At 41.4% G+C, this 25,444-nt stretch overlaps 1 protein-coding gene across 2 annotated transcripts in view; it reads right to left on the minus strand.

Annotated features, from left to right (window-relative positions):
• The window catches only part of Samuel (SAM-motif ubiquitously expressed punctatedly localized protein), a 74,102-nt gene that overhangs the window by 39,644 nt on the left and 9,014 nt on the right, over positions 1-25,444 (minus strand). Inside the window, exons 1-2 of one of the 2 annotated variants that reach the window (XM_033379683.1) lie at positions 21,143-21,487; positions 18,950-19,135 (exon numbers count right to left, since the gene is read on the minus strand). In XM_033379683.1, coding sequence (XP_033235574.1) covers positions 18,950-19,004 — 55 coding nt within the window. In that variant the 5' untranslated portion in view covers positions 19,005-19,135; positions 21,143-21,487. Of the gene's footprint in view, positions 1-18,949; positions 19,136-21,142; positions 21,488-25,444 lie in introns of those variants that run through there. The other variant, XM_033379682.1, reaches the window with a different exon arrangement.

The following is a 25,444-nucleotide window of genomic DNA, read 5'->3' on the forward strand; positions in this document are numbered from 1 at the left end:
TTTGGTAGCCCCATCCTCATGCGGCTTCTGAACAATTCCTTTCAATAGAAGAAACATTTCAGTATTTTTTATAAATATCTGAAGTCCCCTAAGTTTCTAAAACTCAAGCAGTGCTTACTGTAAATCATGTAGAAATTGATTAAAGACATTTAAGTACTTTTTCCCATCAGATACTCGTAGACTCATAAAATTATGCAAATTGAATTCTGCATTTTTTTTTAAAGCCATAAAATATAAAAAAAATAAATAGAAATACTTCCTGAAATATAGAAAAAATAAATAAATATAAAACCAAAGATGTTTTTAAGGTTTAAAAAACTTAAAAAAAAAAAGAAACAATTTGCCAAATGATGCTGATATGACAGTTAGAGTGGGGAAACAGCAACCCAAAGGGGTAAGAGAGAGATGGAGAGAGGGGGAGGGAGAGGAGGAAAACCAGATGTGCGCGCATGCCTCAAAGGCACCTGCCACGCCAAGACATGGCAGCGGGGGCATGGGCAGCGACTGAGACTGAGACTGCGGCTAAGGCGAGGAAATCAAGTGCAGATTAATTAAATTCGATAATTAAATGAACGGACCTGCAGCTCTCTGGGAGCTCTGGCAGATCGTGTCTGCCTCTAGCCCCGAAGTTTGCTGTTGGTTTTAGATGAAAGCAGCCACAGATCCATGGGGCAAAGCCACAGCGGCAGCGGCAGTGGCAGCAATAATAAAAAAAAAAAGAAACATTTGCACATTGGCTGCACATTTGGGATTGAGGTTGGAGTCTCTCACTCTTTCTCTCTCTCTCTCTGTCTCTGTCTCGTCTCTCGGCATCGCGACGGGTGATGATGACGACGACGACCGACCGACAGACCCACCGGAGGACCCCGTCTTTGGCTAATGCATTTCTGTGATTTTAGGCGCAGCAAATTAATGTGCATCGCTCTATAAATTTGTCAGCAATTAAACGAGCCACTCGCCTGTGCAGCAGCGGCAGCAACAGCATCACCTCTCTACAGCGACCCAACTGTACAGAGGAGTTTTTTGGGAAATATATCAGGAAAAAGTACGAGTCGTTTTGGGGAAGCCTTAAGGAAAGAGCATCATCCGATGGGGTATATATATTTCATAGAAGCATACTCCATTCCTCAGTGGATTTCGGCACTACAAGGAAGTATGTCACAGGGTCGCACCACGTGTGCCGCGACTCTCTACGTTTCAACTGGTTTTGCGTCTGAGTCCGAGTCTGATCACTCTTCTATTGTGTCCTTAAGTAGAACCTGACTTCTGTTAGATCATATTCTGGTCAAAAGAAATGACTTTAGAGGGTTTGTTCCCCACATTTTCCTCTACTTACCGCATAAAATTGTTCAAACGTTCAACCTACGATCGTTTTCCCACAAAAACCTGGTGAAATCTTCTAGAAACTATTGTTCTTCTTTTTCATTTCATATTCGGTTAAAGCAAATGGCAAATAAATGTTAAAAACCCTTAAAAACCCTTAAAAAAAGACCCCTTCTAAAGGGTATAGGGTATGAATCTTGCGCTTTTATTTGGACTTCCGTCAAAGAGACACAGAAAATCCAACTCGACTCGACTCGACTCGACTCGAGTGCATTTCTTTGGCGCTCTTTTATAGATTTTTGAGTCGATAAAAGCCACAAACTCCTGAACTTTATGGACTGGACTTTATAGAGAAGCCTCAACCTCAAATGTGCAACGAATTTCTATGGACTTGATTGATATTTGGCGATAAAGAAAGAGCCAAAGAGCCGACAACAGACTCCTCTCCCGCTCTCTTTCTCTCTCTGTCTCTCTCCGTTTCTCTATTTCTCTATCTCCATATAACATGTGTAGCAGTTGTAATGTATAGCTGGCAAAATCGGTGCATGTTGCACATAAATTTCATACGAGTTCAAGCCTCAGTTCGCCACAAATTTATGGCCAGAGCGAATGAGGAGACGACTGCGATTTTTGTGGACATGGACTTGGACTTGATCTGGGCTCTGACTCCGAGTCTGACTCCGTCTGTGGGTCTCTCTGCCTCTCGTGTGTGTTTTTGTTTTTGTGTGTTGTGTGGGGCGTGTTTGCCTTGTGCTTGTGTCCTGTTAACAAGTTGTGAGTGTTGCAGCATCAACATCAGCAACAGCAACAGCCACAGCAACAGCAGCCGCATCTTGTTTAATGTGCATTTTGGGGGCCGCGTGCTTTGGAGGCCGGACGTCGTCGAAAGCCAGTTATGGCCAGAGATTGATGTGGCAAGGTTGTGGTGCCCATAAAACCATCAAAAGTTTGAAATGCAAGAACTGTTATAGTTTCAAGGGGAAATCCGGAAATCGACTCTCTTTTCTGTTACGGGTATCGTTCTTTAGTGCCTTTAGTGCTGTGTTTTGATAACAGCGCGACTTGGGTTTTCCTTTTTGAGTGCCCCCAAAACCTCCAGAAAAACCCCAGCTACCCAGCGCCAGATAACGCTGCGTATACGTAATGTATCAATTGTTGAGGTCTTTGGTGAAGTGTTTTGACTTACGTTTTATAAGCATTTGATTTGGCTTTTATCAGTCAACCTTTACCTCACCCTCGTTCCAAGAAGGCATTTGGAATATCCACCCACTTGCATGCCCCTGCCCCCCTCCAGCCCCAGCATATCACGCAGTACCCGGTCGTATACTTAATATGCAATTATAAATCTTAAACACGATCGCCCAGAAGGCAGTCAATAATATAATTTCCTGCTCTATGTAGCAGTATGTGTACGATTATATGGGTTATATATGGTTTTTTTTTATATATATATAAAAATAGACACGTTCGCTGCCGTTTAGCTGCCTGCCAGCCAGTGTTGGGTGGTTGGGTGTTCCAACACAGCACAAGTTCAAGCAGTTCAAAACCTTTGCACGCGAACTTATCGCTCTGGCTCTGCCTCTGCCTCTGCCTCTGCCCCTCGGTCTGTCCTCTGTCTCTATCCCTGCACCTCTTTGGCCCTCCTCTCTCTCTCTCGCTCTGTCTGGTTAGGGTGGAACGAAAAACAAAGCACGGAAACGTTGATAGACGGCAAAATGGAATTGATTAAGGATTGGATAGGTGCAATGCATATATTTTGTACCGAAATTTAACCTTTATGAGCAGAAAACGTAGCATATTTACTTTTATGGGTGGCATATCACTTTTAAGATGGTAGATCTCCGTATTATACATAGATGATGTAAAGATATCATTGAAAAATGTGGTGGAGCTTTTGCTATGGTGGTTTTGGTCTTAACTTGGCTTTCATTCGAAATGTTAGATCTTTAAAGTTCCTGAAAATGTTACACTTGTTGCATATTACCAAGATATGTACAGTATCTATAGATCTATGAGAACTCTAAAGGCTTTTCTCGTTAAGGCAGCTAGAACTAGTATATATCTAGGATTATACGATCGCACCTGACTATTGGAGTCTTCCTGTTTCTTCCGAAAGATAATATTTATCAATCTAATAGCATATTTTTCCTTAAAATAGATATTTCTATCTCCTAAGTTCATTGTGAATAAACATAAGGAAATATTTCTAGAAATATTTGTTTCTTCGATTACAATATTTTCTTATGTAGTCTTCCAAAACCTACCTTTGGCCTATGAAAATTATGCAGATATTCCTCGAACTTTTCAATATTCTTTTCATGTGTGTTTCATTTTGTTCTTGTTCTTCTTTTGGTTGCGTTTTTGCGTTGTCGCCGTTGACTCTTCTGTTCCCATTTTGCCCCCGACTTGTTGTTGTTGTTGTTGTTTTTGTTTCCTTCGCACTCGCACTGTATTTGTATATATTTAAAACAGCGACCGACCGAACGACCGACCGAACGACCGAGCGAAAAGTCAAAGCAGCAAAGCAGCGGTCGACGCGTTCAAAATTCAACAGAAAACAAAAACAACAGCAAGAACGGGAGGAATATGTCGCGTAAATACAAACAGTCAATCAATTAAGTTTTCGTACAGCTGTTGATCAAGGAATATACATAGAGGGGGAGGAATGTATGTATAGGGGGTAGGGGGGGGGGGGGAACTTAAAACTTTTCTGATAACAGTAAAATGCCATCTATGAGGGTCGCCTGTAGACTTTTTACGCCCACTGTAGAGCACACACCAGATCAGCCAGGCAGCAGCAGAGCGGCAGCGCAGCCAAGAGCACACCATACAAACGTCAAAAAAGTCAACTGCGCCGCTGCCATTTGATAAGAGGCCACAAGTGTAAATATAGACGAGCGAGCGACGCGCAGCAGCAGCAGCAGCAGCAACAACAACAACAGCAACCGAATGTCCACGACACGACGACCGTTGACTGCGCGAGTCAAACGGTTGCTGCTCTCTTTCGGCTTTGCTTCTCTCTCGCTGTTGATTACTCGCTCTCTCTCGTGTCTGTCTCGCGCTCTCTCTCTCTGTCTGTCTCTCTCTCGATGGCTGTCTGTCTCCTCCTGGCATACATATGCGCGACTCGAATTGATTGATATTGCCATTTGCCTTGCCTTTGTCGCCATTTCATTTTTGCCTTCAGCCGACAGCCGCCAGTTCACCAGAGTTCACTCTCAGTGTGTGAGTGCGTGTGTGGGTGCAATAGAGCGGGAGAGAGAGAGAGTGAGAGGTGGGATTTATTCATTCTACGTGCTGCAATGCGGCATGAGCTGGCCATCGGACAGGGACAGAGAGAGGGTACTGAGGTACTGAGGTGCAGGAATCGTTTACAATTTAGGGTTAACTACAAAATAGGTCAACACACTGTGTGCGGGGAAAAGGTGGCGCATGCGAGTAAGGGGAAGGGGCAGTGTGAGGGCTGGTGCTGGAGCGATATGGGGGCTGAGTCAGATAAGAGCTTATAGAAGATCGTCAGCTCGGAGAGGGGATATGAGTCAGGGTTTCTATAGTAGTAGCACTTTTTTGAAGATTCATTACATTTTGGGATGCATCAATTTAGCACGTTTTCAACACTATTTGCTTACAGTGTTGCAACCCTTTATAGAACCTTCTTTCAAATTCGTTTCCATTTGGAAAACAGTTTTCAAAGTTATGGCTTTAATGCGCCATCATTATGACAACTTCCACCATTCCTTATATAAAAATCAACCATCAATTGATTTGCAATTTCTGCAAATGACACAAAAGTTTAATCGCCGTAATTTATGCAACATAAATGGCCAGTAATGATACCCCCAACCCAAGCACATAAACAGTCAACGATTTGTTCGCTCGTTCCTTGCTCCCTTCCCTCCCGCCGGACCCATCGGCGAGGGAGAGAATAAAGACCTAAAGAATAAATAACGCGTGCACCATACAATTTAACAGCCCAATATTTGCATAATAACAGCGCGTGACACCAACAACAGTCGCGCGCGAGGAGGAGTCACTGCGGCAGGGGTGCTGCAGAGGGTCCACGTACAGTCAGAGGTTTCAGACAAAAGATCAAGCATAATGGGGGAATGTAGGGCCCCACTGACAATGCGAGAAAAAGGGAAAATAATATCACAAAAATGTGGCAATCGACGTGATTCGATTGGTGTCGAAGGGAGTAGAAGGTGCTTCAGGAGGAGTTGGAGTGGAGGAGTACTTTTTCGTCGAAGCAGGGATGCCCTTTGATACCCTTTGGGGATATCAAATGAAGGATATTCCAAGCAAAAGAGGGACAATTTCATAGAAGACCTGCTACTAGAAAGTATCAAAGTTATCGAAATGGAATCGATGCTATCTAAAAAGTATCAAGAGTCGAAAGAGTTTCCCAGTTATCGAAAAGTATTGATGTTATCGAAGATTGTTATATGCTATTGACACTGACGACCATCCACCATCCATTTCGGGGATGGTCCGTAAGGTTTTGCCGTTACGAACATTTCCCAGTTAGGTAGAATCTATCGAAAATGTATCGAACTTATCGCAAAAGTTTGCTTTCTGATTCAATAATTTCCTACCCCACTATACCTCGTCTATATATCCTCCGAGTCAAAGGGTATGCACATGCCCAATGAATATTACGCGGTGGAGAATCCCCAAGAGAAAGAAAGACATATAGAGGGAGACTCCTCATAAATTACGAGACTAAACAACGGCGCTTCAATGACGGATTGACAAATCACACAAATCCAAGCCCCAAGACAACACACAAGCAAACACAAGAAACGGATAGCAGAGAGCACAGAGCACAGAGAGGAGCAGGCCCCAAAGACTGAGAAGACTTTATGTAAGTATATATATTTTTGTGACAAATTTATGACTGACTTTGTCTCCTTTCCTATAGAGAGACGCGAGAGAGAGAGGGACGAGAGATGATCATCATGATGATCATGATCATAATGATTGTGGCACGTGAAGACATGCCAAATGTTTATGACTTTGGCCAAGGTAATAATTTGCCAACAAAACCATTTCTGGGGGACTGACTGCAACAGCAGCAGGAGGCTGCCTCTCCTCCTCATGACGATGACGATGATGACGACGATGATGGTAATGATGATGATGGCCCATCATAATGATGATAATTTGCATTTTAAATGCGCGACAAACTGCCACAAGACAGACAGGGCAGGCAGGCAGGCAGGCAGGCACTCGATACTCGGCACGTCTCCCTGAGCATGGGGCATCTCTATGTCTGGTGGGGGGGGGGGGCTACCCATTTGAATACTCCCCAAGTCACATATCTAGGCATAAAGTACTCCCCATCGCAGGTCTCTCTATTCGTAGAAGGAGTCACCATATTTGGCATTGAAGAGGCCAGACCCAAAACAAAAACAAAACAAAACAAAACCGAAAACGACGAAAAAGATCGTCGACCATACAAATTTGTCACACGAAATTGGTGTTTGTGACAAATAGAGAAAGGAGTCGCCAAGTATCCAAGTATCCAAGTATCCGCAGAGGCAACGCGACGCAGAGGCACCCAGATGAACGCTCTTTCGAGGCGACAAGTGATTGAACTATTATGCTGAAGCCCCAAATAGGATGGGGTATAATAAACGCTCGCCCATGTGCTCTGTGCTCTGTGGTCTGTGCTTTGCACCTCATATGCATATTGTACTGTTACCAGGGTTTTGCATAATGCCCCCTCACCCGCTCAGGCCTCTCCCCAGGAATTTGGAGTGGAGTGGATCCTCTGGTTGACGGCTTTTTTGCGTGGTGCGTGAACTATTAGCCAGAGTGTCTGTCCCCCTCAAAAAGGAGTGGCTATTCTTTAAATGGAAGCCCGAAGGCTTTCGGGAACAGAATACGAGTTGATTCCATGAGAAAGACGAATTTATGGTATGATCTGTTGGCTGGAACTGAACTTTGGAGTAAAATTTATGGAATAAAGCAAGTTTTAGATGTTAAAAGTGCCATCCAGAATCATTTCTCTTGGTTGCACCTAGGCGTACCTGTCATGACTGGAAGATACCTCCAAGACCACGCCTAGGGAACCAGTCGCCTCTGCCTCAAGGACTTTCAAACCTTATAAGCACTCCCTCGACGGTTCCTAACGTCGTAATCACCATCCGGTGATCTAATTAGGAATAATCTGATGAAGAAAAGCAACGGATCTTAGCCAATATTTACATTAGTAAATATATCAGTCATGAATTCCATCAAAACTAACCCAGAAACAACTCTCTCTCCCTCCCTCACTCTTCCTCTCTAGTAAATTCTTAGATAAGAGAACCCAAAGATCATTTACATGCCTTGGACAATCCACCAGATAAGGGAAAAATCTGAACTTTAAAAAGTGAGACACAACAAACAGAAAGAGAGAGAGAGAGAGAGAGAGATATACACACTCGTACCCGCATCATTATTATCTGTGAGATACGAGTAAATCACTGTTCCCCGGCAATATCCGGGGCTAGAAGATAACGATCTCCGTGAAATGGCAAATTTTTTTAATAGTTTTTCCCTCCTCTCCATCTCTCTCTCTCTCCCTTTCGCTCTCTTGGGGCAATCTTCGAATGCAGCCACACAAAAATCCACAAGAGACCAGCTAATTGAGACATCATCAGACAGGGACAAGGGGGCAAGGGAGTGAAGGGAGAGGGAGCTGCTGCAAGAAGGAGGCTAAGTAAACATTAAAGCAAAAACTCCAAGAAAATGTAGTTTGTTTTTAGCGAATTTTAAACACTCTTTTACTAGAGAAAGCCAGAAACGGGAATCGAAGCCCATTCACTTATGGGAAATTTCTACAGCGAATCAACGAGGAACAAAACTTGGGATTGAAGGTAAACCCCAACAGAAGCCTGGAGAATCCTCCATAACTTGAATGATTGTGGTTGCTTTCTTTCAGTGGCTTTACCCCTTCATAGGGTATCCCAAGAACCTTCCCGCTTTAACTGCAACATCATGAGGCAAGAAGGCAAAAGTGTAAATGGCGCATAAAGCGCCAGAGGATGTTGAAGTGGAAGTTGCAGAAGGAACGAAACGAAACGAAACGAACCTAAACCTAAACTCACGTTAAAATCAACAGAACTGGGCAACAATTTAATGGCAATTTTACAGCCTTCTATCTCCGGCTTCGAGTGCAGCCCATCGCCCCTGCCACATGCCCCACTGTACCGCTCTGCCGCTGCTGTGATAATGAAGATTAGATGGGAGAAGGTTTAAGGCAAAGGTATGCACTCTCAAAGCTAAAAATGATTGCAGATCTTAAATTTTGTGTCATTTTTGCGGTTGGCTTTTTGCAAGGACAAAACAGGAAGTCGTTTTAACGATGCCGTGGCAACTCTGGCCGCCACTAATTTGAGGTTACAGACGCTCAAAAGTCGTAAAAAAAAAAACAAAATTAAAAGAAGGTAAAGTGAAAACTTCATTAGAAACCACAATAAAATATAAAATATAAATAAAGTGCTAGAAATTCAATTTGTTTAAAAGGTACATTTTTTTGCGACTGACTGATTGACGGATTGACAACTCTGACTCCGAACATTGACCTCTTGGCCAGAAGGAAAGGGACGGCTGTTGCTGTTGCTGTTTCTGTACTCACAATTTGGTTGCTGGTTGGTACGTGATCGCATAATGAATAACTTTCAAATTGAATAATCAAACAGACGCGTCGAGACGTATCTGTGTGCCTGCCTGTGTCCATGTGTGTGTGTGTGTGTGTGTTGGGTGTCATAAAGCCAAGTCGAGGCCGAGCGTAAAAACCTGGCCAAGACTGTTTGCCCGAGTGCCTTGGGGTCACGCGCATCGTGAGGCAGGAGAGGCAAACAGAAACCAAAACACACCAACATCTCGTACCAAAGAGTTCCCCAAAAAGCTGTTAAGACTTTGACAAGATCTTTACTGTGATTTTTTTTTTTTTTTTGGGCGTTCCTATGTGTGTGTGGGGGGATCATAACTGTTTTATGGGGGAGAGTGGCAGTTGAGTGGAATTTAGAGGTGAGATCTATGGGATCGCATCAGATATCAGATCGTAACGAAAGAGTAGATATGTACATAAAATTGCACTATAGATTTGAGGTGTGATATGTGAAATTATTTGAGAATGGAATAGAACTGAATATTTCAGAGGGTGTCTTTCTTTGTGGATGTACGTTTGATGGAGCTATGAAGTACAAGTATTTAAAAGAGATTCTATTTAAATAAACAATAAATCATTCTTTTGAAGATTTTCTTTTGAACCTCTATACGAAATGTTTTGATAACGTTTTTTGGAAGAAAGTTCATAGGATGATAGAAAGTTCAGATGAAGTTCAAGAGTTCTCCAATAACAGATAATACACAAAGCACAGAGATCCATGAAAGTTCTCTTCTTAAAGGTTTCCAAATCCTCAAATCTTTACCCTGTACATTGGCTACACAGGGTATCCCAGAAGTTCCCAGTTTTCTTGGGTATATCTTCTCTTCTGGAGACCCTTTCCTCGCCTTCCCCTATGCCGCCAACCATTAAATTGTTTAAAAATGTTAATAAGTTCTGACATTTTGGGATACACACAGACAGTATTGTACATCCCATACCATCCCATCCCACTCGAACCCAACCCATAACCATTCCAGCCCATCCGATCATATAATATATGTAGCTCTCTCGACCTCTCTCTCTCTCTCTCTTTCTCTCCTCTTCTGTCTCTTTTCTTCTCTCTCCCTTTATCTTTATTTTAATTTGTATTGTTTTTTGTTGCCATTTCATCAATATTTCGCTCACGTTGCGACATTTTGTCAATATCTGCGCCAATGATCGTCGCCGTTCGGTCTGGACCCCTGCCCCTCTTCCCGTACAGCCTTCAGAGGTACCTCTCTCTTTTTCTCCAGACACCCCCGCTATAACCAGCTCTCTCTTTCGCCTTCTTCTTCTTGTGCTACAGCTACTGTTCTTTCGTCTCCTTCTCCTCGGTTCCTTCATTCCGCTTTGGGAGCAGTGCGCGCGAGAGTCGTTTCAATGATTTTTTAATTGAATTCCAAAAGCGTTTTCAGTTCTGGGGGGAGCTACGCTTTGGCATCTTTCTGTACGTGTGTGTGTGTGTGTGTGTGTGTGTGAAGAGAGAATCAACCTTGTAGTACCCTGGGATACAGAGGGTATAACGATTATGTTAATAGGTTTGTAACGCCAAGGAAGCAAGTATATCTGGAGCTTGTACGACCTTACTGGACCTCTGTCAATTGGATTTTGTTGGTTTTATTTGATATATACCTCAGTTTGAGAATTTCCTAAATGAAAAATGGTGTTAAAACGTATATTTTAGATGGGAATATCAGGATATATCAAGCAAATCGTAGTAACATTGGTTTTGAGGATATGGCAGATAAGATTTACATTACATTTCGCAACAGACAGCGAGTCTTGTGTTCTATTTATTCATTGATAGTGAATAGCTATAAGAAACTTGCGATTTACGAAAACCGGAGCACGCACTTATGCGTTTTGACAGTGAATGTTAAAACTTTTTTCCGGATTGGCACCCACAACCAATATGGTTTTTGATCTCCTTAATATATCAGTGGCTGTACAGCACTAGCTAGATGGTAATTTTCTATCAATCGTGTACAAAAATTCATAGATATTTCGGTACCTTTTTCACAAAGAAAAACTCAGCAAATGGAAGTTAGAAATATCTCTAATATCTCCCCCAAAAACCTAAAAGAGTACATCAAATTCGTTGCATAGAAAACCGTAAATTCCCTGCATTTTGGAATGTGACTTGCTTCTGTTTCGGCCTGTGTTGGGGTTTGGTTTTTTTTTTGTTTTTTGGGAAACTTTGGATACAACTTTGAGGGTTTTGGCGCTCTCGAAGCTTTTTTAATGGACAAGACGCAACTTTGCATTGATTGTTGTTGTTGTTTCTTTCATTTGCTGATGATTTTATTGAGCACTTTTTGTTGTAGTTGTTGTTGTTCTTTACCCAGTGATTGTTGGTATATTTTTTTTTTGTTTAAGTTGAAGTTTTTTTTTATTATTCGCTCGCGCTCTTGGACTTGACAATTACACGGACTTTTTTTCATGGCATTTCAATGACGTTCGTTAAATTTGTTCCAGTCATGGTTAACACAGATACAGCTACACACACACACACACACACACACAGATACAGATACACACATTCAAATGAAGAGATACTCGTACACACTCGTGAAATTTATGGGCGCCTAACGTTGGTTTTTTTTTTGTTTCTGTTTTTAACGATGTTTATTTTTTGTTGCCTTTTGCTCATACGGCAGCCGCAGCACAGTTCAAGTTCAATTGTTAATGTAAAAATGTGTGTTTTTTTTCTGTTGGATTATTATTTAATTATTTGCAATTTTCGCTTGACCAGAATGTGGCCCAGAGGCAGGTGCTGCTGCACCATCTCTCTCATAGTTGGGAAGACCCCGAAGAGAGACCTTTTGCCGCTTAATTAATATCAATTACTATTCAATTAGTGATCGCTAAGCTAAGCGGAGCCGCTGCTATAAAAGGTCACTGGGAATTAATGAACTTTGTGCTTTCTCTCTCTCTCTCTCTCTGTCCATAAAAGGTGAGGCTCGGAGATCAGCAGCGAATATTGTGGAGAAACTTTTGGCAAAGATCGAAGAAAAGAGAACATTGATTGGGCGGAGCCCAAGACTCTTGTGGGCAAATCAAACAAAACATGAGGATGATTACAAGAGCTTTTAGGGAATACAGCATTTAATAGATCAGAAGACAGACCCGTCCCTATTTGAAGGGCATTTAGTTGAATATTTCCTTGACTGTCTATTTATATTACATTTCATGTTTTCCCCCATCTTAAGAGTAATATTCGCAGTCCATCATCCATTCCGTTCACTATAATATTTCAATCTTTAAAAAACTGTCGATCATCGTGGACCTCCCATAACTAGCACACGTTTACACGGCCTAGCCTCGAACAGCCTCATGTAATAAATTGTAAGAAATCCATTAAAATTGAGTTACGAATATCAATACCAACTTTATGGCCAGTACATAAATTTCCCTGTATTTAAATTCAACTTAAGATCCAAGCAAAAAGTAGGAGCTAGGACAAGGTTCAACCTCACTTTCCAAACCGAAAATTTCTTTGTCATTTTGTAGACTCGAGAGAGCCAAGATTCATTGGCAATTGAAAGCCTGACCCTAATGACAGAGGGCTGACTCTGGGAAAAGAGTTGAGGCCAACTATTCAGAGCCGTTCTGTAATGCCTGTAGATTATAGAGAACCCAACCAAAGAATGCCAGGCCAAACAATAAGCATAACTCAAGAGACGGTGCAAAAGTCAAGTCAAGACTCATTATTGATGTGGGGATCGGCTGGGACTAGAGATGGGGAGCCAGGGAGTGCACCTCTTTGGGCTCCTGTTCACTTTTCCATTATTTGAACGAAAGGATCACTAGAAAAAGTAACATTTGAAGGAGGAATATGGCTGTTATCGATCCATGCACCGATTACTCACGATAAACGATATTTTCATCGATCTGCGATGGTATCGGCCTCACGCTGCCATCTCTAGCATTTCGTTTGACGACCAGACGTCACAGCGAAGGTTTTTGCGCGGGTGTGCCCACAACACACACGCCGGAGCCCGTTGGACACACGTTGGGTGACAATAACCGAGCTCTGAACTGAGCTCCGACTTGAGTGGCAGCCAATAATCACTGTACGAGTATCTGCATAAATACTATACATATATTTTCAACCGTAGAGTATGTACAGGAATATATTCTATGTAAAGATCTGTTCGTACAGCTGTGGTCACAAAAATAGTACTGGGGAATTTACCCGCAAATCATCCATGTAATCCAAAAACCTCTGGGCGGACATTTATTTGAATGTGTTGTGTGGATACACTGGATATTTCTTAAGAGTCAATTCAAAAAAATTTAAAAATACTAGAAAATACTAAACATTTAACAAAATACCAGACACAATACTACCTAAAAATACCAGACAGTGAAACAAAATTCTAGAAATCTATAAACAAATTTAAAAAAAAAATATCATACAGAAACTACAAACAAATTTCTAAGAAAATACCAAAACATTTATATACATATTTTCCAAAATAAAAGTTTCCAAAGATCACATATTAATGATGATTCCAAGATACTGATTAGCGGTGCTATAATTATGACCACAACTGTACGAACCGAGTGTCAACCCGTCGGTCCTTAGCCCGATGTTGGGTCCCCTTCGGCCCAGGCGGAATTTTTCGTTATGTACTGTTTTTGTTTTTTATTCTTTTATTCTTTTTTGTGTGTTTTTTTGCTTTTGGCTGTGACCGCGACGCGTATAATTTACACGTTTTGCTCATTTGCGATTCTAGGCTCGAAACAGAAACAACAACAAAAACGAAAATGAAATGAATTAAAATCCGTACTCGATACCCAGCCAGAGAGAGAGAGAGAGAGAGAGCTTCTGCGGCTGCGCAACTTCGGCAAGAGGGTTCCTCCTCCCTCCCCTGCCTCCATCAATCCACTCCACTCCACCCTCTTCAGACTGAGTGAAATTCCGACAAGTGGCATAATTGCGCCCTGCGGCGGCTACCGTGCCACAAGAGGGATTCCAGCGGAGAGGGCAGCGGAGGGACGGGGGCCAAGTGGCCATCGATATACACGGGAGGAACGTAAAAAAATCGCAAATCATAACTGCAGCAACAACAAACAATAAATAAGTGCAGCGCACAGAAGAGAACTGCAACTGCAACTGCAACGTGCAACGTGCAGCGCTGGGGCACCACGTAAGGCCATGCAATGCCTCCCCCCTCCCATGCCAAAGAGCAACAAGTGTGCGTGTCCCAAGTCGTTTCCACTGCGCGAGTGCAAAGTTGAGAGCCAGACATAAAAAAACGACTGCAAACGGGAGAGAGGGAGAGCCGCTGAGAAGCTGCTGCGCAGTCGCCTTCCAAAGTCATTGCTGCCGCTGCTTCTGCCGCTGCTTCTGCCGCTGCTTCTGCCGCCGCTGCACGCCATCGGCATATAAAGCATGCGGTGCCGAGACGAAAGCTTAAAAGCTTTTCCCCATACAAAACGACAGATGCCCTTTTCCGGAATGGAATTTAATGGCAGCAACGAACGAATGAGTTTTGAAATACTTCATGAATTATAGCCAGCCATAGGGCTGTCACCCATCATGTAGGTAGAGTTTTTATATAAATAAATATTTTATGGAAAATTTACACTCTCGAGGGGGTAAATCAGATATACATAGGAGTACTCCAAGAGATATTCCAGCTAGAGAATTAAGCATTTTATTGGAAAAAGCTGTGAGAACTCTGCAAATAAAGCTCTTAAAGTTAGAGGCAATCCTTGTTCTAACTAAAAGCAAAAAAAGACCTAGAAAAAGGGCACTCTTAATTAGGGAAAATATATAATAAATAAAATTAAAACTCAAAAAGTGCAAATAAAACCTTCACTAACCTGGTAATCTATGAGTACTGTACAAAATCTATAAATCTTAGAAATCTTAGCATCTAAATCTTGTATAAAGTTTCAAAAAAAGAGCATCACCAATTCTGTTTAGCACCATTGAAGAAGAAACTTCTTATTACCCTCGCTTCTCATACAATATTTGCTTCTCGATCCGCAGTCCCGTCAGACCCCAAAGACCGACAGACAGACAGCAAGAAGTCAACATTCCATGGCCACTCGCAGGGCATAAGTTCGCGTCAAAGGTTTCGGAGTCAAGACAAGTCAAGCAAAAAAAAAACCAACAAAATCAGTGAGCAGAGGAGGAGGAGAGTGGCGAGAAGGGAGCAGAAAAGGAGAGTGAAAAGCGCAAAAGGCAAGCAACACACAAGAACAAAAGCGGAGAAGCAGCAGCAGCAGAGCAACAGCCGGGATGCATTATAACCTTTGCCTGACGCTGACGCCGAAGCTGGGGCTGGAGCTGGAGCTGGGGCTGGGGCTGCAGCGATTCGCCCCTCCTCCCCTTCTTCTCATATTGATATTGTACAAGTATTTGTTGTCATACATACACTCTCCTTTAAGGAGGGTATTCTCCATTTGTGGGAGAGGTGTGCCAGGCAGAACAGGAAGCAGTTTGGCCAGAATTGGATTGCTATATAAAATATGGAACGGACAGAGGAACAATCGATCGTAGGACAAGTCTTAGAGGGTAAATCTTCAGAAAAGCTTAGGTTTAACAACTATAGATATTGGTCAGGGAAATTTTGCTCAGATATTGCTAATAGATACCATTAAATAAAACATATTTGAAGACATTCAAAAGAAACTTTTGGAAATTTTACTACTTTATCGTAGGTATTACTTTTCATGGGAAAAATCAGTCGAATAAATGGTATTTTTAGAAACATTTCAAAGAAAATTCTTTAACTTTTTGTGTCAGCATAAGTTTCTTTATCATCCTTCTTCAAGTTAACTTAAGATCGGCGTACGATTCCATCGAAATTCCACCAAGAAATGGTTACAAGTTTTTAGTTTCCTTTTTGAAAGTATCTATTCTTTTGCCAGAGTATCCCAAACTTCGTCTTAAACCTCCATTAACCTTCTGGCTTGGCTTTCGTATTAGCCTGCTGCTCTGGTCTTCGAGTCTTGGCCCGGGTCTTGGCCAGGGTCGCTTCTGTATTGGAAGAATCTCTGGCCCTTTCCTCACTTCCTCGTGCTTCGACTTCAACGCTGAATCCGACTCGTTTTGCATTTTAATTTTTAACCAACGACGACGAGGCGATCTTTTTCATCATTATCATCATCATCGTCGTCGTCGTTGGCTTGTTTATTTTTTTATTTTTGATTATTTTCATTTTAAAGCTCCTTGCAGTCCGATATTTCGTATGCTTTTTGTTGCTTTTGTTTTTTTTTATCGCCACTTGTCGGCCATTTGGGCGTTCATTTGTGACTCCCCGTGTACCCCCACTCTTTATTTTGGGGGGGGGGGGGGCTACACCCGAAGCTCTGTGCTGGAGCCCGGAGCCCCGGTCAAAGTCAAGTCAAATCGCGAGCGGCATCGAAATTGCGTTCGTTCCTTATATTTTAACTTTTATTTAATGAAAAATTTGCATGTTGAATGCTTAATTTTTGCCACAGCAATGGATTCCGGGCAGCGCTTTTGGGCAGCACCAGAAACGGTTTTTGTATGGTCAAAAGGTTGTCACAAACAGGCAGGACAGAGCAGGACAGGGCATGCGAATACTGTACAAGTTTGAGGTACAGTTTACGAAAGCATTCAAAGGGGCAACTTTTGAAGCTTTGTGCTTTGTGCATGAAAGCTTTTGAATGTCCTGAATGCAAGTTCTGACCTGAAAGCTGCGTAGGGAAATGATTCTCGGAAGAACTTTCTTTGAATGTTTGTTCAAATTTCGATTTTGAAACCCCAAGATATGTATTTCGGGAATAAAATTGGGTTTCTAAACGTTGTTCAGAATAGAATTTAAGAATGTTTATCCTATTTGTGGTCTTAGGTGGTCAAATCCCTGGAATTCCATCTAGCATTTCCGTCAAAGATAATTAAATTATTTCTAAACATTTATTTCTTTCGAAAACTCAGATTTTTGCCATATCTTCGTTTCATTCATAAATTAATTCCAGTTAAAATAATTATTATATTGCTAATTGGGCGAAAAAACTTGTTCCAAAACGTGCCGTTTTGTTTACTTATTACCAGTGCTATGCTAAAAAATTGCTAAGCCACACTGGGAGAGAGAAATACAAAGAGAGAGTGCAGAACGTGCGACACGGAATTTCATATGATAAGGGCGTTACAAACAAAAAGGTGATCCATCAATATTGAAACCCTAATCGGACAGTTGCCATCACTATAGCTATGGCAGACACCTTTCCTGACGTCACAGAAAAACCCCAATGCCCTCTCTTGCGGTTCGAACGGTTTTTGGTTTGTGATCTCCGCTCTGCCTCTTACTTTTTTTTTCAACTGATTAACCGATTTATATATATATATATATATTTTCTGTTTGGCTTATACATTTTTTGTGTGTGTTTCACAATGTGCATGTCGAACAGAAATTCTCGTTTTTGCATGCTGCCTGACCAAAGCAAAAGCAAAAGCAAAAGTTGAAGCTGAAGCCGAAGCAAAAGTCAAAGGTGAGGCCCCATGACATCATGGCGGTCTCTGTAGGAGACTTGTACTTGACTCCCTCCAGAGTGGCAGCAAGTGAAACAGACGTTGAAAGATCTCTCTCTCTCTCTCTCTCCCTCTCTATCTAAAAAGCGAGAACACCATTCAATCTAATTAATCCATCCACGAAACAAAACAAAAAAAAAACAAGGGAAAAAATGTCACACGCCCATAAATAAAATGTGAAAACAGAACCCGCAACCCCAGGTCTCCCCTCCCCCCTCTCCCCCACCCCCTGCCCCCGCGAGGGAGCCAAAGGTGAGACAAATTTACGGCAGCAGCAACAAACGGAACAAAAACAAATCGTTATAAAAAAAAGGCACCACGAAGCAAACAAAAAACAAAAACAAAAACCATTTGATCATAAACTGCAACGAGAGGGGGCCCTGCCCTGTCCAGCCGTTGACGGCCTTTCGACCACCGATCCGCAAGAAATATAAACCCCGAAACGAATCGAAAAACACAAAGAACACCAATAACCAAATAAAGCAAAAGGAAACGACAAAAAAAAAACAAATAGAAATGAGGTGAAATGTTTGGACTATGGAGACACCCCTTGGACGTGTAGCAGATCTAGAGAATGGAATGATTCATCTGGTGTACGAGTATTATTATGATTCATTAAAGCACTCGAAAGAACACTCATTAGGAAACAGCTTTGTTGAGTAATTTGCCGAACATTTAAGCGCTTAAACGTTTATGTTTTGCTGTGTATTGGGATGTCAATTAGAAGTTGCAAAAGTTACAAGAGTCTAATAATAGGAATACAGTTCTTACGAATGAGTATTGAAAGTATTTTAGTCCATGGGATTGACTAATGCTCCAACAACTCCAACAGAAGATCGTTCACATGAGCGTATGGATGGTAATGGTTGGTGGAATCTTGGATTAAAAGACATTTTGGGGAATGGCGAAAGGAGAATGAATTCCACAAATGTGAATGATATATTCCTATTCTCCCTTCCAGTGTGGCTTAGTCGTTAAAAAAGCGCACCACTTCTACTCTTCCTCCACCGCAAGCTCAATCCCAGTCGGATTCTTCTGAAAAATCATTAATATATCACGTGATAGAAGTTAGCTGCTAAGCCACACTGGTTGAGAAGGCGTGAATGAACTAGAAATGTTCCTAGAAATATCTTTTAAACCTTCCATCAGTCTTTAAAGCATAGTACGATTACAATACAATGATATATTCTCTATTATCTGCCATTCAAACTATTGTATTATCAAAAGGAAACAATATTATGATACATTATAGATATGTTCCTATCTCTGCATGGCCCAAGTTCCCTAGAGACCCCCATCTACAGGGTGCTAGACGATACAAAGACGTCTCCAAAACAAGAGCGTAAAGCGATAGTTGAACTTTCAACACCTTTTTCAACTCGCCTCCCCGAGGCATCTATTGAAAGTGGAATGAAGTTGCGGGCGGGGGGGGAGCAAGTGGCAAGGTGACACGGAGGGGCACACGGAGCATTACTTACCGGAATAACACCAGGCTGGCCATACTACTGTTGTCTCCGTATCAATTTCCTTCATTATGGGGGCTCAACATATTGTCAAACCACCGCCGCTGCTGCTGCTGCTGCTGCTCTCTCTTTTGCTCTTTCCAGGCGGTGTGTGTGTGTGTGTCTCTTTCGCTCTGTCGTGGGGCGGGCTACAAGTGGCCTCTGCAAGTGAGAGAAGGAAAAGTGAAGGCAGAGGAAATAAGTAGTAAGTAGTGAGTGGTTAGAGGGGGGCGAGGGGGTAGAGCATGGACAAATCATGAGTCTTATAAAGTTATTTTAACACTTTTACGCTCGACCACTTCTTCAATTAAGTTGCCACAGTCACAGTCCGAGCCAGGCCAAAGCCGGAGAGCTTTTGCAAGCAATTTTCAGTTGGGTTTTTGGCCATTTATGTTGCTAATTTATCTTTGTTCGTTTTGTCTGTCCCTCGCAACGGTTCAGTAGTCATCATCATCATAATACTGGTTGTATCTCAGTGTGTGTGTGCACGTATCTTTGTATCTGCAAGTGTGCATTTGTCTAGTCGTCAGGTGTTTGCTTAATTAATTTACCGCCTGTCAAATGTATCTACGAGTGTTCCTCTCTTTACGCTTTATTTTCGGGTAATTAAATGCTATTAAATGCTGTCAAATTTAATGCCTTTCTTGGGTTAATGTATGAATTTTCGGGTATTATTTGATAACAGTTGGATATTTTCCATAATATTTATTGTACAATTAGCGGCAGGAACATTTTGAAGCTATTAGATAATTGCTTACAGATCTTAAGCCAAGTATAAAATGTTTCCTTTCCTATTCTATTCCTATTTCAGTATATTCTCTCTTCCAGCGTGACTTAGCTGTTAAGGGTGGGTTTCCATTTACTCAAAAAGGGTTTAGTTTAGTCTACAATTCGATCTTAAACTCAAACCATGCATATTCTGCTTCAAATCTGATCCAAGTTCTTTCAAGAAAACTCCCATTTGAATGGCTTTTCATTGCTGCAATTCGTTCAGAAAGATGTTCCAAAGTGTTTCAATTCATATTAGAGACATTATATACTCTAAATTCCGACTAAAACTAAGTTTCATAGATTGAAACCTAGTCAAACGCTCAGTTAGAGTTGGACACCTTTATGGGTTGCATCTTTCTGATTCACCATCAACTATGCAAATTCCTTAAATATAGTATAGTGCTAGAGGCCCCACCACGAATCAGATATGACATTAAGGCATTTCTTGGCAGCTCGTTGAAATTGGTTCGGAACTTTAACCTTTTCTGTGTTTGTGTCGATGAAACAAAGGAGAAGTTTAAGGTCACTTTGGCGGCTATCAAATATTTAAACAGCTTTTTGCATTTATATTATGCATTTTTATTTGTTGCTCTCTCTCTCTCTTCTGCTTCTGTTGCTGTCTCTGTTGTTGCTTTGTTTGAATTTGAAATTGAAATTTGAATTTACCTTTTTGATTGTTTAAACGTTGATTGCCCTCAACAAGTGTCTATTGTTGCATATTCTGTGGTACGTGTATTTGTTGCTAACTAACAGCAGTGGCTGCCGCACTGACAGATTGACTGATTGACTGATTGAGACGCTGTCAAGATGTCATTTAGGCTAGACCCAGTATCCGCCGTAGTAGTCTCAATATTTAGCGTCTTTAAATTATTTCCCTTTTCTTTTATTTCTTGCTGATTTTTGAGTTTTTTCCTTTGTCCTCTAGCCGAAATCGATACTTTATTTATTTTTCGATTTTTCCTCCTATTATTTTGGTTCTCAGGCGGCATTACGGTATTCAACAGATGAACCTCCGACTGCATATCGGATCTTCTATTCCATCTACATATCTTTTTGTTTATAATTCTTTCCTCGCTTTTTTACACTTCTTCCCTTTGAAAGCGCTTTGATGGATTGAATATTTTTGCTATCGATCAAAAAGCAATTCTATGGTAGAAACCCCAATTGTTTTTTGGTACTGGAGTTTTCCCATTTTTTATCAAAATACGAATGGTCTTAAAAACGGATGAAATTCATCAAGATATTTTTTTCATTTATTACTTTAAAATTCGACGGCTAAAAATGTTCGTTAATTTATTGTTCCCTTTTTTATAATTTTTTAAAAATTAATTTGTGGTTTAAAAATATTTTTCTGTTTTTCTTTTGGTATTTTTGGAGTGACTTATTTTCTGGTATTACCTTTTCCTGCTGTATCGCCCACTAATTGCACTTTTAAACAGATTAAAATTTATTTAAATTCTGCCACTTTTTGCACTCTTTTTGTTTTGGTTTTATTTATATTTAATTTAGGTTTGGAAATGGATTTCTTTTTTAATTAGTTTGCTGTTTGAATTTTATGGATCTAACAATACAGATAATATATTATTTGGATAATCAACATTTGTGTGTGTATTTTGTAGCTTTGAACTTTCAAAATTTTGTTTATTTGAGGCCCGGTTTTGGAATATCTTCGTTGCTATTTTTTTTTTTTTTGGGTGACTTTTGACTTTTAAACTTGATTTTTTTGCGTTTCACTTTTTTGGAACTCTCGGATTATGTTCGGGATTTTTTTCTTTTCACACAATATTATCACTTATTCTCCTCTCTCTCTCGCTCGCTCTCACACGCCCTCTCGTTCGCACGTTGTACCGTTGCACCCCTCTTTCGCTTTGCTTTCCTTCGCTGTCCCATTCATTAATTGTTGGTCACGTGCACCAGAGGCTATTCTCCTGCCCGCGAAAACCGATTTGTATCCGTCGTCGTTTTGGGGGGGACACGTGAGATTTTTGTGTAAATATATCCGCCGGTGGACGTACAAAAACAAACAGAAAACAGCTTCAGAATGAACTTTTTATATTTGTTTTATCTGCTTGCGTTTTATTTTTAGTTTTGGGATTAGTTGTGCTCCCACTCTCTGCACGAGTTGCTGTTTCAGTTGCCGTTATGTGACGGATGCGATGAGCTCCCGTTTTTTTTTAATCACTTTTAAGCTTTTAATCTTCTTTTGGGTACAACTCCCACGCTGTAATATTGCTGTGTATATTTTTTATATTCTGGCTGTATTTACGCGCGCGCGAATCGATCACTGATAAAGCGGGAGCTTTGGCTCTTTTTTCGCACACCTTCCACTGCCCACAAAGCACACGACGACGCGAGCACGAACAAAACCGTACTGAACGAACGGAGACCCAATAAGAACGAGCCCTCGTCCAATAAGAAAAAAACAACAACAAAACGAACAAGAGGAAGAACACACGTGCAGGCCAAAGAGAGTGAGAGAGAGAGTCGGACACCTTGTGAGGTGAGACAGTCAGCTGTGGCTGATATCAAAGAGAGCCGAAGCTTAAGAGAGAGAGCGATCAGTAAATGCTCACACAAGAGGCAGGTGGCTCATGATTTGGGTAGTTTTTCGTACATTTAATTTTGATTTGTTCAATTCGGAGCTCTTGGCTTTTTGGCAAAGCTTAAGAGAGGAACAGTAAATGCTCTCATGTGCATGAATGAATGTTCTGGGCTTAAGAGAGTCTCAGTTATCAGTGCGGTAAAGCTTAAGAGAGCGTACGCAAGAGAGCCGACAATGCTTTATCAGTACAGTAAAAGCTGACAACTGAGACAGGTGGATTTTTAATTACAAATCTCCTTTCCGATGACCACACTGTACTCTACTCTCTCTCTCTCTTTGGATTCTTTTGGTATCTTGCTCTCTTCTATTCTGTTCTCTTCATGTGAACTGCAGTCCATATGCTCAGAGTGCAAAAAAAGGGTTCACTGAAGGTCAGCTGGTCAGAGTTCAAGTGGCAATGTGAATGGGCGGCCATGACGGAATGCGAGAGAGAAACGCAGTGGCGATAAAAAACGGTAACAACACAGCACCGACAAAAACAACAACTGCTCTACAACTTTAGAAAGAGGAGCAAAGAGAGAGGGAGAGAGCAAGACAGATAGAGGTAGAGTATTAGAATGATGGAGGGAGAGGGATAGAGAGCAGAGCCGTCTGACGGATAACAAAGTGTAGGCGTAACTATAACTGTATTTGTGGATAGGCGGCAGAGGGAGAGAGAGGGCGATAGAGAGAGACGCAGCAGACGCATATCTGTGCCGTCGCTGCGTCCGTCGCCTGGCCATTTGATACTTTGGCCTCGTCACTCGTCAATCAACAGAAACAGCAGTGTAGGCTAAGGGGAAGGGGAAGGGGAAGGGGTAGGGGTGTAGGGGCAGGAGCAGCGGCACAGTGGCAGAACCAGTGGCAGCAGCAGCAGCAACACCAGACATATTGCAGTTTGCAGTTGTGTTCCGTTATTTGTCCAGTGTTGCATTGCACTTTCCCCCACATGTATTTTTTCTAGGTGTTTGTCCAGTTGTTGTTCGATAGAACCGTAACCCCACTCCATCGATGGATCGGGTAAACCATCTGCATATTCATTTCCCATATAATGCCACAATATTCCAATGAAGAAATCTGTGCATTATCCTTATCGCATGACATTTGTGTGTATTTTCAGTGGAAAATCGAAATCGATGAGTGGCTCCAAATGGACGGGGAGACGACCTGAACAACCTTTAGATCAACAGAACTCAGAAAACAGCAACAGCCACAAACAGCAGACAGCAGACGTCAAATAAAAAGTATAAGAAAAATAAATAAATATATATATGTACGTGTATATTGGATACCCCTTGATCGTGGAGTACCAAGGGTATGTTAGACTCTTGAAGAGCTATGGAAGAGGTTAAGAAAAAGTAAGGGATCTAACGGACGGGGCTGTATGAAAATAGCCAGAATATTTCTCACTAGGTGGAAGGTGGAAAGACCTCCGAATGAATTTTATAAGATTTAAAGAATCTATTTTGTAGAAACTGAGGACTAGATACGTGGGCCACGACTCCCAACCTCAGGACTGTTTTAAGATATTTGATTATCTCTCAAGAATCCTGAGATCTTAGTGGTATGATATCAAATGAAGATTATTTACAAAACTAAAATGTTTTAAGATCAATAATTCTTTCACACTCAAAGATCATTGGATACAACAATATTAAGAGGATATTATGGTAATTCCCAAACACATTTAATCCTTAAGCTCTACGAAAAAAAATACCAAAAAAAAGGTTAAGCATTAAATTTATAATATGGAAAAATACTGCATACCAAACTCTTCTTTAAAATAATCGCTGATTTCTCTCGATGTTGGATAGTTCTTCCAACCTCCCTTTCCACTAGATAAATCCGATTATTAAGTACCCGCATGGTCGTAATACCTCAACTTTAATCACTCTTACTTGTTTTATATACAATATATACGGTACAAGTATATAAATATATATATATAAATATATATAGAGTCTTCAGGCTACAGGCAGAGATGAGAGATCCGCACACTTAACCCAAAACGAGACCAAAAAGGCGAAACAGAGGCGACCGGGCCATGACGGGATCGGCGGCGACGACGACCAACGACCGACGACCGATGCGACGGCAACGTCGACGGCGACCTGAGTTGGCGGCGAAATATTTTTAGAACTCTTGCGACCGATGCCGGCAGGAACGGGGGGGAGAGATGCCAGGGGCAAAGGGGACATGCATATATTGTAGTACTTCGGTATCTGTATCTCAGGCAGAGCCCCAACCTCAGGTCTGTCTGCCTTTTGTTGTTGTTGTGCTTGCAGGGCGCTCAGCGAGAGAGAGAGAGGTCAGAAGGTCTGTGATCTTTTGCAAAAAAAAAACAAAAAAAAAGCACAAAAACAATTCTCCGAACTGCAGAGAAGAACAAAAGGCAGCCTGGCGAACGTATGTACGAGTGTGTGTGTGTGTGTGTGTGTGTGCGGGTATCTGTGAGATACATTTTTGCTTTTCATATATAGATATGTATATCTATATGAACATCTATCTGGGTTTGTGTGTGTGCCGTGCCTGTTGGCCGGGCAAAAAGTCAAATGACAGCAATCGTTTGGTTAGATAAATAGGTAAAAACTGAAGAGATATGTATCTACATATCCGACAGATACTACACGCAGAGAAATTATATTTTAGTTGTGGAAAAACCTTGCATTGATCCCTTGAAGAATATATCCTTTCACTTATGGGAACTTCGTCTTCCATGGAACTAAAACATAGTTTGGGGCTCCAACATCTGTCCTTCCAAGAAAGTGATCATAGATAGGTTCGAGGGTCTTCATAAATCTTCAACAGAGGTACACTGTGACCTATTATTCATTGAGCCCTAAGAGGTTTCCCGTTTTTGTCCTTATTGATTTAAAAACCTATCTTCCATTAATAAAACCCCAATTTATGGGTTTTCCATTGCATTAAATTGTTTAAAAATTCATATTAAATTATGTATATTTTTTTGGAACCCCACACACAAGAGATTCAACCGCAAATCATCTCAACATGAAATGAATATTTTGCCAGGGGTGTAGGCTATATATTCTCAGATCCCATACCATACCATACCATACATATATGCATGAATATCTCTACCTAAAACGTACGACATCCAC

The sequence above is a fragment of the Drosophila pseudoobscura genome, chromosome 4 (genome assembly GCF_009870125.1).
Source record: "Drosophila pseudoobscura strain MV-25-SWS-2005 chromosome 4, UCI_Dpse_MV25, whole genome shotgun sequence".
Taxonomy (NCBI): domain Eukaryota; kingdom Metazoa; phylum Arthropoda; class Insecta; order Diptera; family Drosophilidae; genus Drosophila; species Drosophila pseudoobscura.